We start from the raw sequence: 15,944 nt of genomic DNA on the forward strand, positions 1-15,944 counted from the left end.
TTAGCACAGCAATGTTAGATCTGCAAATTTGTGTGAGCAAATAGTTCTTTCCTTAGCGGGATTTGAACCCCTGAATCTGGGACATTGTGGCAACACCGCATGCACTGTACACAGTGCCCTGCATCACTCGACCAACTAGGCTATTAAAATTTAGCTTTCGTTAGTCGAGTTATGCTTTTCCTCGTGCGACAAATTAACGTCATAAGAATTCAAAACAATACACTAACACCAAAATGACTATTCTTGTGTGTATGATTCTGTTTGATGTTATGTTTATCAAAATATGTTTTAGTGACGATGCGCTTTAGAAAACCCTGACAATATGTGACCTGTTGTAAAAGTAGAATTAGGTTGATACTAATATTCATGTCCTTATTTATTGTCTTCTAGATACGACTCCACCGGATATTTTTATCAACGATAAACCACATGACATAAGCAAACATCAACAGTTCACATTCAGCTTAAGCTGCAATGAAAACTGTAGTACCTACTGTAGTCTTTATGAAGAAGGGAGCTTTCCAACGTATGTCATCTGTAATCTATTCAACACTATGTTTAGTTTGAAAGATAACACCACTTATGTTTTTCTTGTGAAAGCTGTCGACGCTGTTGGAAATGAAGGCAATAGCACTCTTTACAGATTTAAGACAGGTATTGGTTTGTCTTAACAGAGGTCTTTTTAAACACAAAGCCGTGTCTCAGATTACATATACACTAAACTTGCTCTTATTTCAAATGTTGAAGCCATATGGGAGAGTGTTTCTATATTAGTATTTCGCATTTTTGAACAAGTAGGAATTCTTGAATAAAGAGCTTTACATGCTGAGAATATAGTTTTGAAAAATATAAATCAGTACGTCTTTGAAGGTTATGGAAAATTATTACTTTAAATATTATTTCTGCAGAACTTGTAGAATTATTACAATAAAAAAAAACCAATAATATAAAAAAAAATAAAGAAAGAGGTCTCTCACAAATGTTATGTACTAAATTAAATTAATAGACAGTCAATACTGTGAATGGTCTTAATTATTTGAATCATATATCAGTAATACATGATAGAAATGCAAAAGCATGATTGCTCTAATATTTAGTCTATTTATACTTTACCCGACCAGTTGATTATTGTTTTTAGAATCAATGTGTTTTATCTTCGTTTTATCTCAGTTATGCCTTGGTCAAAATTCAATGATGACGTCAAGCTTTCCTGCTTTCCTCTGAAAATCATCTGTGACGTCAAGAAAAAGATAATTGTTTTTATATCATCGGAAAAGAAAGATAGAGTGGTTATTATGATCATTAAAGACACAGATTCCGCCATCGAATCTCTGGATATACAATATTTCTCTCCTCTACACAAGTATTTCTCGTGATAAATTTAAAGATAAATTAAAGAATCAGTTCATCACTGTTTAAGGCAAAGAATGACAAGGAAAGGATAAATCATTCGGATTGAAAAAACAATTATCTTAAACTTACATCATCAAAATGATATTTCAATTGACAACACATTTGTGATGTTTCGAAGATGTTATTAACAAACGATTGGCATTCCTACGAAAACAAACTGTGCTCCTCATCTTGCCGACGTGTTCCTTTATTCACATACGACATTCTTTATACAGAAGTTTCTTAGGTAGAATGGAAAGAAGCTAACATTATCTTTAACTTCACTTTTTCCTATACGAATGATGTATTCTAACTTAATATTTCAATGTCATGTGTCTTTGTTGATCGCATCTATCTCATCGAACGTTCAACTCGTTTGTAATAACATTCAAGTATCGCCTGCATATGGAGTACATATCTCCGAGTTGATGGGGTATTTTGTTTCCTATGATAATTTCCTTGACGAAAAAGGAAACTATTGAACCCATGGTTCCTAATGGTAAAGTTGAAGTCGTTAGTATTCGAGAGTATTACGGTAGCCATCATGATTTCGTTGACCGTAATGGAATACCAGATATGTTTGTTTCAATTGTCGGAGCCATGATCCTGTCCTCTTTACTTGATTGTGACACCATTGAATGTGAGGTATGACCGCATATTTACACGCCTCAATGCCTTCAACCTCGTACTTTTATTAGCCTTTTTTTACTTTTTTCTTATTCGAGCGAACGCGTCTTTTGCAGACGAAACGCCAAAGTTCTAATCCTGGTATCTATGATGAGAGTTTATTTACTTATTAAAAAACATAATAAATTATGCTATTAAACCTTTTATTGACCTAGTCTAAGACATATATTTCATTACATAATAACAACATTTTATGATTGTATATTAAACAGATTTCACTCCACCTTCGATGACTACACTCGTGAATCAAACACTCATGTGTGGTGCAGATTTTAACCCAAACATAACCGGCATCCCGATTGTAACAGACAATAATCCTAATGGAACGAACATTATTTATACAGACAGTGTAGGAGAAAACTGTGGAATTCAAAGAGTTTGGACTGCAACTGATGCTGCAGGGAATGAAGCTATACAAACACAAGTAATCTTATTTGAATCTCCGACACCAATAAGGTTATTGTTTGCAAGAGAGGCATTGGTTCCTTGCGGAGATATTGATGATTTTACCAAGAGCATGCAACAATATATTTCAAAAAATGTAAATCACCCTTGCGGAATACCTTTCAAAAGAATTTACTTTACAGATTCAAACATTCTTAACAAATGTGGTATCACAATTATACGAACATGGCACATTGAAGATAGTTGTGGAAGCACAACAAATGGCACACAGCAAATTAAAATTTTGCAACTGGAAGTACCAGTGACGCCTAAAAATGGTCAAGTGAATGTAGAATTACAGTCCACATTACGATGGCCATCCTATCCAAAAGCTACCAGATATGAAATATATCTGTGGCTGTATGGACAAGAAAAACCAGAACAACCAGTTATTACCATACAATCGCGTACATATTGGAAAACATCAAGATTAACATCCAATACAAAATATTCATGGAAGGTTGAAATTGATATTGGAGAGAATGATACTATTCCTGGTCCAAAATGGTCATTTGAAACGAGAAAAATTCCAGATTTGACAGTAGAACGTATCATAGTTCCAAAGGTTGCATTCTCAGGACAATCATTTGTTGTTCAATGGTCAGTGCGTAACACTGGCACTGGAATAACAGAGACCGCCAGTTGGAATGACCTTGTGTTTTTTTCTTTTACCGACAGTTTCGAAGACGCAAAAAGATTCAGAAGTCCAACTGTTGTTATGCAAAGGAATATCTTGTTCCCAGAGGATGGATACACATCTCAAGCAAAGGTATTTACAAATATATATATATATATATATATATATACAATTATTTCAGTATTTATGAATATCCTGCGAACTTATGTATACAGTTTAAACATTGACTGACAATGCTTTAACAATAATACAACAGTAAATGTTCCCTCTTTCTTGGTATTTATGCAATTAAGTCTTCTAGAGTTATTATTTCATTTTTATATAGTTTGTTTTACTACTAAATATACGGTAAGGAAGCATCAAAGTCAATATGCATCTTTTCACGACTATGCGAAATAAATTTCTATTAAATTTAGGTGAATTTGCATGAGGGCGACATGGGCTTATTTTGGGTATTTGTTGAGACCAGATATCAAGACTACAATACAACAAACAATGTACGTGACCATCGTATAGATGTTAAGCTAACTCCACCGCCGGATTTACAGATTGATTCAATAATAATTCAAGATGTTACCTTCTCAGGTATGTATTCTTTATATCTGATATTTCACTAGATTTCACATGTTCAAGACTAAGTTTTTATACTTTTAATATGTGACTTGCACTACCATTTTATTTCTGTTAGAATGGACGCATGAGAAGGCGTACGTTCGTTGTGAATCATTTCCTTTATTTATAAATGCTTGACGTCAGATAAATTATCATTATCAATCTCATCTGGTTGTAGCCTGTTATTTATTTCCCGCATGAAGATATATTTCTCATATCACATTGAAAGTAATGTGATATGAAAAATGCGTTAATTTGGATGGCCTATCCATGCAATGTGTTACGAAATTGTAACATTGCCATATGCTATTCGTATGATGACTTTTGCATTTTGTCACGCCTTCATAAAATAATGGCCTGTCGGTGCATGTCGACTTAACAGGACAAATTAGAACAAGTCATTCGACGTGTTATTTACTACTGATCATTTGCACATTGTTTTCTGAACAGCAAAATGAAGGACAACTTAAGAATACATTTTGTTTATTCAATTTGTAAACTTTGTATGTAAATGTACAGTAAGTATAGTGTCGGCTGGGATCGTGTTTTTCCCAGTGATTTGATTTTTTTCGAATGTGACCGCGGTTTTTCGAGTGAATATGATCAAATACGTTAACAAACAGACAGCCATTCTGGTTAGACGTAAGTGTGATAAAACCTAATATATTAGATCATACAAGGTAACTAAGAATTTGTGATAAAAAGATATTGTCAGCCCTACTTTATTTTGTTTTAAAAACGTTCGACTTAGCCTTACAGTGCTTTATTCCGAAATATAGACTAAAGCATGAAAATAAAAAAGACATAACACATAATTTCATACAACGGCTAGCATTATAAGTTAATTGTATTTCCAGCATTTTTGTTCATATCAAAACAATTTTAATTTTTCCGTACTAAAACTTCTACTGTATTGAAAATACACTCAGTCGCGTACAATAGACAAAACAATGTTTAACAAAATCAGCTTTACTCTTTTCACTTTTCAGCTCGTATGAAGTTTAACTAAAAGCTTGTAATTAAGATTTATTAATTCCTACCCGCGGGAGTTGCAGATTTGCTTCAAACATGAATATCGATTTTTGTTTACAGATTTAAGAACTGATGTCTTGAAACATCGCCTTTATATATATGAGTAGATGTCGTTTTATTGCTATTGAGACAAATGTGCCCATGAAAAGATCAATGGGCAAAGAATGTTTTGTTCAATCATATTAGTTTTTCGTACACTACGCTACCAACACGAAGATCTTACAACACCCCCTGCAAAATCAAGTTCTGGATCACATTTCAATTACAAATAAAAACTGTATAAACGTCAAAATGTTTTCTTCAGATTTAAAGTTTTCAAGTTTCTTTTTAAATCAAACTGTTAGTAAATTTCAATGTATGATTGGAAGCTTTTGTTGACACCGAATTTTCTTGAGCTTCAAAACGAATTCTGTTGCTTCTTTACTGTTTTAAATATACCTTTGGCAGTTTCAATCACCCGTTCTTTTGAGATTTTAATCACCAAATGTTAACCTCCTAAAAAAAATGAAAATTAAATGGTTGATAAAAATATTAATTTTTGCAAAGCCTAAATGTACCGGAAATTTAAGGTAGACTTGTTTGCTCATGACATTTTCACACTATTACTGATTGTTTTTGCTCGAGTTTGAAATGTAAGGTTTGCTGTTTAAGCTGAATTTCAAGTCAATACTTAAGTAAAACTCTACCACCAGACTCCAGTACTGATTGTCTGACTTTTAGATCATATCGCGTTTTGTGACGTCTTCCAGTCGTTACTTCTACATCTTCTTACATCTACTTACGGCTGATTTTTTAGCTGTTTTATAGGCAAACTGCTGTCGTTTCTTCAAATCACTTACATATGCAGTGTGATATTTTGTAACAGACTGCTTTGAGTTGCCTATAAAAGCGTCAATGGCAAGCCGCGGGTGCCAACCAAACATTATATAATGTGGGCTGTATCCAGTTGTCTCGTGTTTTGTTGAATTGTAGGCATGTACTAATGGCGCAACATACAATTTCCAATTGGAATTTTTTTTATCGTCATCAAGAGTACCCAACATGTTTAATAAGGATTGGTTAAAACGCTCGCTCGCACTGACCGTTCCCTTGCTGGTGATACGGCGTCGTGCGAGATATTTGATTGCCTGCTAGTCTGCACAGGTCCTGGATAACCTTTCTCCCCTGATCACTGTGAACTCGAGACTGAAAAAAGAATAGTGCTGAATGAAACTTTACCATAATACTCTAGCTGTAGTTTAAGCGGACTTGTTTTTCGTAGGTATAGCTTTAGCGTCCCTCGTAAAATGACCATATATTGACCAATGATGCAGAATTCCTGCACTTCGACTTTCTGAGTATGCGTTCTGACAATTCGAAACTTTCCTCTCTACGTCTTTTTCAAGGGATTTCACAAGTGATAAAGTACGATCGCGCCCCTGGTGATCTACATCGTCATGTAAAACAGTCAGTACTAGATCATGGTAAATAGAAGGTAATACTAGTTGAAACACAGCTTCATGATTAATGTAGCTTTTCCTATATAAAACCTTATCTTTCAAACAGTTTTTCCCATTCTCGCAGTAATTTTTGGACATGATCCTCTTCATGAGACATCTGACGCTTAGTGAGCCTATTTGTCGTCAATCATCAAGTGAAATATGAATATGAAATATGAATATGATATGAATGTGAAACATATAACACTGAAAACACAAATAACATCAAATGTTAAATAATTGGAGCAAAATATATTGAATACATATATCCTCTGACATATATCCATATTTTTTTGTTTAATTAAGCAAGCTTCTAATTATTGCTGTAACTCTTTCAAATAAAATACCGAAGATTAAACCGTATAATATTGTTCTTAAATGGGTCCCCAATGCAACGTCATTAGGTCGTGACATCATTTTCTGGCACACGAAATGCAATCATATATGATTACCAGCAGCAAGAGGTTGAAATGGACATGTTTTGGGGGATTAGACACGTTTGGTGGAATGAACACGTTTGAGAGTATTACAAATGTAATTACGCTTGAATAAACAAACCATCAATTCATAAAGGCGTGGCAAACTGTCATTAGTATCCAATCGTCTTTCCCTTTGCATAAAGTTTAATGTGCTGATGAAGGGACGACATTGTAATGCTTTTATGTTATTGTTGTTAAACATCAAAGTTCGGCATATTTCGTAGTAATATTGATTTCGACAGGTTGCTTTGTATAAACGGTTTATACAAAGCAACTTGTCGAAATCAATATTAGTAGTGACTATAATAAAACCACGGACACGATATCCAGTAGTTTTAAAATTTTCTTATAACTAATTTATAGACTTATTTTGCATTCTATTGCATTTTCGTTTCACATTATATGACATTTAATATATATTGTTTCATATATTTGATTGATAGGGTCTTCTTTACCTGTTATTTACAATGTTCGCAACCATGGAGACGGCGCTACTACCGTTGATTCCTGGGTAGATGATATTTACTGGTCTGATGATGATAATTTAGGTACTTTTCAGCTCTTTTTGAAGATTTATATATATATATTCGAGTTAAATTTTTAAATTTTAATTTTGAAAAGGTAGATATAAAATGTATAAAGGATTAAAAAAAGCAAATAATTAACATGAAATTGGCATCATAGAAACACTATATTTGTTTTTGTAGAATTGATTTTATATCAACACGTAAGGTACTTTGTGCTTCCTTTCAGTAACTGCGATCTTTCTTTGATACGGTATACTATTGTTTAAGCTTTTGTGTATACTTGTGTTATTGTTACCTATTTAATCGTTATTCTATGGTCAAGTGCCTTTCATTACTGATTGCTAAGGGATCTTTTTATGTTTCATTGTTAGTAAACTGATCTTGATCATTGAGGTTGATGATAGAAATAAAATTAGATTAAACTTTAAGAAATTAAATTTTAATTTCCCATCTTTTGTACATTTTCTGATTTGGGTAAACGAAATACACGGAAATTGTACCCTTTCATTAAAAAAAAATGTTTGTTTGCAGATTAGATTCGGTTAAGTCGAACAAGTTTATAATATACCCCCTTCTTTTTTTTGGGCCATGTTTGCATATTACTATGTCTTCAATGAAACAGAAAAACCGATGCGCTGACGAAAGAAATCATGGGATTGATGTAGTTGTGTGTTTTATCGATGGCAGTTAACAAAATAACAAGTCTTTTGTTCTCAGATTGGCAAGATATTCACCTAAAAAGACACTACAGAATAGGCAAGTTAGTCCCAGATGAAAGCTATACAGTGCATTTATCAATCCTTGTACCCAGAAATATATATGGAAATTACACTATTATTGTTCACTCTGATAGTGCCAGTGATGTATACGAACATGGGATGGATGAAAACAACAGGAGGGTTTCAAAGGTAGTGTTATTTTTCATATTATCATATCTGTTATTTACTTGTGCATTTTCAATATTCAATAGTTCTTAACTTATCTCTTAATCATAAAAAAGCTTCAGTAAATAAAGGCAACAGTAGTATACCGGTGTTCAATAGTCATAAATCGATTAAGCAAAATCAAATCCGGGTCACAAACCAAAACCGAAGGAGTCACATCAACTATAAGAGGAAAATAACGGAACAACAGAAACACTGAACTGCAACAACACAACCGCCAACAAGATACATAGAAACGGACTATTTGATAACAACTGCCATATTGCCGACTTGGAACAGGACATTTTAAGGAAAAATACTGGGTTGTGCCGGGTTTATGGCTAGCCAAACCTTCTGCTTATATGGCAATGTTAAAAATACCGCTAAAATGACGTGACAGGAATAGAGTACAAATAAACACAAGAACACTCAGGACAGAGAAATTATAAATACATAATATAATATAATAGTACATTACAAAAGCAACTAAAGCAGGACAACAACGGCTAAAGTGTTCCAACTTCGGTTCCAAATGTCACTAGATATAAAGGAAATACAAATAATGAAATATAAGGACCTATAAAAATAGTATTTAGAAACTTGTATAATTATTTTTGTTCAAGTTTGTTCATTGACATTGCCAAACGATTCGTTTACTTTATATAGGATGGTCCTTTTGGTTTCGATGTTTGCAAGGAAAAATTGTCCGAATCTATTTGATAGTTCAATTCCATTAAAGTGTGAAGGCAAACTTACAGCGTTCGTTCTTGTTTCCCATTAGACCGTTCATGAGATTAAGAAGTTTCTTTTGGTCGTGTCCAACTTAACGAAATTTTATTTGAATAACAGTCCGTATTGCATTTCAAGAGCATTTTGCTTGTCATGCAACAATGCTCTTTGTAATAAAATTCAGAAAGGGAAATGTGTCACAGAGACAACAACCCTACCAAAGAGATGAAAACAGCCCAAGGCCACCAATGGGTCCTCAACCCAGTTAGAAAATACCGCACCCGGAGTCGGGCTTCATCTGGCCTCTAAACAAAAATTTGTACTAGTTCAGTGAAAATGGACGTCACACTAAACTCCGAAACATATAAATGAACTATAATTGAAAAAAACATACAAGACTAGCAAAGGCCAGAGGCTCCTGACTTGGGACAGGCGCAAATGAGGCGGGTTTATAATGTTTTGTGAGATCTCAACCATCTCCCTATACCTCTAGCCAATGTAGAATAAACAAACACACGGCAATACGCACAGTAAAACTAAAAAAAAGATTCGACTGAACGCATTTGTCAATGTAAGAACCAGCCCTTGTCTCAGTTATTTCAAGCAGATCTGTATTAAAGGAAATCATGTAATCGCTGATGAAAACTGATTTGTCATTAATCGATCATATATTTAACGCTGTAAATAAACTCATCAGAGTTTAACACTTTGCATACTAGACGCGCGTTTAGCGTCAATTGTTTGCATATGGTAGACACAGATGATCTCGGAATTCGTGACGGATTGTATTGATATTGCACATTTTTTGTCTTCGATAACGTTCACGAACGTATAGGTGTCGAAATAGTGTTAACTTGATGGTCAGATATATTACAACGTATATGAAAGACTAGCTAGCACGTAGAGTACATATTATTTGGTTAAGAGTAACGTTAAAATAAATGAATTCGTGTGTGTATAGTAAAAGTTATATTCATGATTCGAGAATCAATGTTGCAAATCCAATCATATGATACGTACTGGTAATGAGGCTTTACACAATAATAATTCATTGTTAACAAATGTGGTCAGCCGAGAAGACTGATCAAGGGACCACGACATAATAAAACATGGAAATGACAAAAAAGATAAAATAAAAACATAATTGAATGTCTCTTTAAATGTTTTTTTATGTTTACAACCTTTACTTTGCTTTAGCATTGATTTGCTTCAATTCCTGTTTCATCAAAATTGGGACTTTAAATTATCAGTTGATTCTTTCATTCTCTGTCCAGAATATGGTTGCACTGGATCGTAAAAAAAGGTCAAAAGAATATACTTAGTATTCATGCTTCTTCGCCTGCTTTCATCATCACAAAGATGCAGTATAACCAAATGTCAGGTGCAGTCAATTTATCACCGTTTTATAATCGTATGAAGACAAACAGGCATTCGCTTTTCAAAAGATGAAAATGAAATACATTTGAACTTGTTTTTCTCTACTTTGTACTATTTACATGTTAATTCATTGTATTTTTATTCTAACAGATCCTTCAGGTTACACTGACTCCTCCACCAGACCTTACAATAAGGGAAATATTTACTGAAAAGACGTTCTTTGTCACAGGTGATGCCATGGTAATAAAATGGACTGTTATCAATGATGGCTACAGATCACCATATGCCTTTTATTGGATTGATAACGTAGTAAGAGGTTTTGATATTATCATTGTTTATATGCCACAGAAACTAATTTGTGTGTCATAGAAATACCTTGCTACTTTAATGTTGTTCTTTATTAACATCTAATCTACAAGTGTGTAATGCCTGCTTTGAGAGAAGACATGCTTCAAAAAAGGGACCATAAAACTTAACCTTCATTTTGTAAGTCACTGTTACAAATAATACATGTCAAGTAATGATACATGCTCAGCTCTATCAGGCTGTACACGTATACAGTTGAATTAAGCTGAATTGAAATTAGACCGGACACAATTTTTAAATAACGACATTTGACTTAAATTCTTGTATTTAAGGCCAATGTCACTGGCAAATATTATATATGTATTAAATTGCGCCATACGTTTTTTTATTTTGCATGTTTGAATCTAACTACTATGGTAATCAGTTGTTAATAAGTAATTTCTAACAATTGTATTAATAACTATATGTTCATACTATTTGTAAACATATTGAAATCATGTTGAGGTCATGTTGAAGTCATGTTGAGGTCATACAAACTTATGTTGAGGTCATATGTTTTCGCGCATTTTACGATCCATTTAATGCGCAATACATTATTTGTACAGTTGCCTAAGTTAGGCGGAAAACCTTGACTAAGATTCAGATGTAGTATGTCAGGGAAACAAAATATGTAACGAAATCAAATCAAAATAACATCATTGCAAACTTCAGGTTACTAGAAATGTAGATAGAAATATGAAGATTCCAATTATTTGAAAGCTGAACGGTTATTATTTTTGTTAGTATAAAAATTATAAATTGGTCATATATAAACAATATATCTTTTGATATAGTTTTCATACTATGCAACTGTAATTACTCAGTCTAGTTCTCGTCTTCATTTGAAATTATTGTAACAGTACAGTAAACTAACGAATAAGTGTTCCTAATTTACAGAAATTGAATTTATTGGAACAACCTGGTAGATCCTATAATATAGGTCAACAATCATATAGTACAAAACTGGACCCAACAATGTCATACAGTCATTCAATCACTTATAATATTCCCGCAAATGTCCAATCTGGCACTTACAACATCAGTGTTATCACAGATTACTATAACCATGTTTTTGAATTTCAAAATGAGGACAATAATGGTCTAAATAAAGAGATTGAAATACAAAAATCTTTACCAGATTTGTTCGTGAACAACATTTCTGTTGAAGTAAAGTCAAATGTGACATTCAACTCAATCAGCGTTTCGTGGACAGCTGAAAACACAGGCAAAGGAAAAACACTAATTTCAAGGTGGATGGATAAACTAATTGCTGTTGTTCACTCCAATAATGAATCAGATTACATATTAGGACAATTCTACGGTGGGGATGGCCACATATTAAGTCCTAATCAGAGTTATATTATACAAAATGAATTGGTGCTACCACCATATGTGTATGGCGATGTGTTTTTCCGTGTCCATATTGATTACTTGAGTCAAACTGCTGATAATAATTGGAATAATAATATGAAAATGACACACATTTTTAATATATCTCTCAAATCGCCTGATTTGTACATACACAAATTCAAAGTTATATCTGATGAAGTATATAGCGGTGGCCAACTTGAATTGGAGTGTTCAGTAGGTAACCTAGGTGTTACCATTCAATCGAACCAAAGGTGGTACCATAAAATCATTGTATCCTCTACTAGCTCACAGTATACAGACATTGATTCAGAAGAATCAGTACAATTTGGACCTTTACATACAGAACAGATCTCTCGTACAACAACTTTACTTCAAATTCCCAAATTACTCTATGGTGAAGTATACCTGCATTGTATTGTAGAAACAACAGATGACATGTTTGAAGGCCGAGAGCCTTCAAGAATAGAAAATAACCACAAAATTATTACTCTTTTTGTTAACAGACCGCCATCGCCTGATCTGCTAATTGACTTTTTAAAAGTTTCGTTGAAGAATTCGTCATCAAGTCAATCATTAGTTTCCGTTACCTGGTCAGTACATAATAAAGGAAATTCTATGCCTTTCCGGTCTAATTGGTTAGATGCAGTTGGAATATCACGTCAAAACTATGTACAAATATCAGATATAGCTAGACATATTGAAATACTATATACTTTTGAAATAATGTATGGACTTGAATCATCTGCATCCTACTCGATGTCGAAAACAGTTGTTATTCCAAAACAATATGTTGGAATATACTACGTATATGTTATCACTGACTATGCAGATACCATTTTTGAATTCAATGAAGAGGATAACAATATAGCATTGAGCAAACCAATCGTGATACCTCCGATTCCAATGTCTCAACTTAATGTATCTTTTCTTTTCAATGAAACCATGCTATCACCTGGAAGTAGCATAAGTACTTCCTTTCTTACAGAAAATACTGGATCAGCCCGAACACGTTTGACATCGTGGGAAGATCTCGTTTACATGTGTCCAATACAGAATGCATCAAAACAAGTTTTACTCGATTCAGGATATTTACTTTCAACAACACTGCACGTTGGAGCTTTAGACCCTGGAGAGACATATTTGACAAACGTCACCCTTATTATTCCCAATGATATTAACAGTCAAATATTCTTTTACGTTATATCTTTTGATGATGATGAGACAGGATTGTCTGTAGATTTAAGTTCTCAAGCCTCGTCCCTGTATTTTCACAAGATAGCAATATATGTTGAACACAATAGGCTCCCGAATATGATTGTTTCTGCAAATGAAAGTATCGGACCCCAAAAAGGTGGTCAACCTCTTTTAATTAGTTATAACTTTACAAACAATGGAGTTATTCCTTCTTCAAGAGTATTTTACAATAGTTTTTATCTTAGTGACGATTACCTCCGAGATGAATTTGATCTTAAACTGATAACCAGCTATTATTCCGAATCTATAGAAGTGAATGAAACAATAAATGATACAGTTTCAGTATTTCTTCCATATGATTTAAAGAGCAGAAATTATTTCATAATCATTGAAGTTGACAGTGGAAATGCTGTATACGAGTTTGATGAGTTAGATAACGAGTTTGTTATTTCGATGTCAATAGAGCAAACACTGAGCACTGACGTTGCTGTAGTCGACGTTAAAACAGCTGAAATGGTTTCATATGGGGATAATTTAGAAGTTCACTGGAAACTTCGTAATAATGGAACTATAAGTGCACAGGGTTATACATGCGATTCGGTTTTTCTCTCTGCAGACAGAAAATGGGATATTGAAGACAAACAGATAGGACAAACTACATGTAGATTTGTTACTTTACAACCCTATGATCATTTAAGTTCAATTACAGATGTTAGTAATTCTCTAAGTGGAAAAATACCGGAAATGTCCGAAGCTTCATATGTGGCAATGGTAAAATCTAGATCCAATATACTAGACAAATATTTGGAGAATAATGTCGGGTTCAGCTATAATGGAACAAATATCAAAGTAACGCATTTATATCTCAACACTGTACATGACATAAGAATTGGTACAGATAATGCGAAATTGTTCCTTTTACCAAATATTTCATCAGAGGAAACAATAGTTATAAGGTCTGAATGTAAAAGCATCGACACATTTTATGAGATAAAAGTTAAATATGGAAAAGCGGCCACAGATGTTGATTTTGATTATATTTCTGATGACCCTTTTAAATCCAACCAAACAATTATTATACCTATGACAAAATTTGGTAACTATTATATACTAGTAACTACTACAAACTCAGGTGATCATGTTTCGTCAGTAGATGTTAATCTATTTGTGAAACTTGCTAGATTTGAGATACTAAGTGTATTTCCGACTCGAGCAATTCCGCTTGGTAATGCAACATTAAAAATTGAAGGAACACTGTTCCCAGAGGAGTTAGATATGACGCTCTTTGGTACAACGTTAGGAGAATTGAAACCGCTCAAGATATTTCGATTTTCATCGACACTTTTGTATGCTACATTTGATTTCCGTTTAACGATTCAAGGTCAGAGGTTTTCGTTAAATCTCACCAACTCATTGACTGGAAACACAACCGTATTAGAAGATGCATTAGAAATTAGCACTGGAGAAGTTGGTAAAGTATCTACTCAAATAGACATGCCAAATGCACTACTTCCAGGTCAACGTGGTGTAATGTATCTTTATATCAAAAACATTGGAGATACGGATATCGTTTCACCTCTCATATTTATCCAAACAAATGGAATTGCTCATTTGAATTTCGAAAGTGACTCTGAGGAAGTGCAGTTCTGGGAGCAAAATATCATAATTGCTAGTTCTGAAAATACACCAGGAGGTGTTTTACCTCCAGGCGCTTCATATAGATTCGTGTTCAATGTCAAACAAATAGAAAATTCGAAAATTGGGAGAAGTAAGATAAGTGTAAGCTTAATTAAACCATTGAAAGAGACGAATCATGTATATTTTTCTACCAAAGATCACCTGCGAACTAGCGATATAAACGACGAGGCATGGGATCGAATATGGGACAATTTTATTCAGTTGATAGGTACAAGCTGGTATTCCCTTAACTGGAAGGTATCTGAAATAATGAATCAGTTAAGTCTCGCTGGACGTAATGTTATTCAGCTGTCAGATATAGTTGCAATGTTACTAGACATGGCTGGTGGACATAATGAGGACACAATACTGACTCAAGAAAACGACATTATAGTAAGAAGAAAGTCAAGAAATCTGGGTTTAGATTTCAGGAGGTTCTTTTCATCAAAAGTATTTTCTAGATATCATAAAAGCGTGATGGGAAAGGGATGGATGCTTCCTTATTGGTATGTACGAAAACACGCACATTTAAAAAAGAAATTGTTAACGTATTAAACCCATGAAGGAATTTAAAATAAATACAGACTAAAAATAAAATATAAAGAACTATAAATATATAGATAAGATTTCAACAAAAAAATTCTCCAAAAGACAGTTTCAAATCGTTTGTTGCTGTGTTACATATTTGTTTTTCGTTCATTTTTTTGTACATTAATTATGCCGTTAGTTTTCTAGTTTGAATTGTTTTACATTTGTGATTTCGGGACCTTTTATAGCTGACTATGCGGTATCGGCTTTGCTCATTGTTGAAGGCCGTACGGCAATAACATTTCAGATTAAACGACTGTTCTGGCTTGTAGAGATATAAGACTCCGAAAACATTCCTCGCTAGTGCATATCGTAACGATTAACCAATTCGTGACGGAAACCGTAAAACTGATTTTGTGTCGATATTAGTCGTTCTTACTCATAATTCTGTTGGTAGTTTTTTTTTGTAAGAAGTACACCCCTGCTATTGTTTCGATTTCAGTCGTTTTTAT

General features: G+C 33.6%; 1 protein-coding gene across 5 annotated transcripts in view; it reads left to right on the top strand.

Moving 5' to 3' along the window:
• The window catches only part of LOC127730411 (uncharacterized), an 85,267-nt gene that overhangs the window by 21,889 nt on the left and 47,434 nt on the right, over window positions 1–15,944 (top strand). For all 5 annotated transcript variants that reach the window (XR_007995096.1, XM_052238813.1, XM_052238809.1 and 2 more), the window contains exons 9-15: window positions 391–654; window positions 2,292–3,292; window positions 3,577–3,745; window positions 7,205–7,309; window positions 8,006–8,196; window positions 10,468–10,626; window positions 11,560–15,410. Coding sequence is in view for 3 of the 5 variants with exons in the window: in XM_052238809.1 (XP_052094769.1) it covers window positions 391–654; window positions 2,292–3,292; window positions 3,577–3,745; window positions 7,205–7,309; window positions 8,006–8,196; window positions 10,468–10,626; window positions 11,560–15,410 (5,740 nt within the window). In the remaining 2 variants the exon portion in view is untranslated. The remainder of the gene's footprint in view (window positions 1–390; window positions 655–2,291; window positions 3,293–3,576; window positions 3,746–7,204; window positions 7,310–8,005; window positions 8,197–10,467; window positions 10,627–11,559; window positions 15,411–15,944) is intronic.

The sequence above is a fragment of the Mytilus californianus genome, unplaced genomic scaffold (genome assembly GCF_021869535.1).
Source record: "Mytilus californianus isolate M0D057914Y unplaced genomic scaffold, xbMytCali1.0.p SCAF_2, whole genome shotgun sequence".
Lineage (NCBI taxonomy): Eukaryota > Metazoa > Mollusca > Bivalvia > Mytilida > Mytilidae > Mytilus > Mytilus californianus.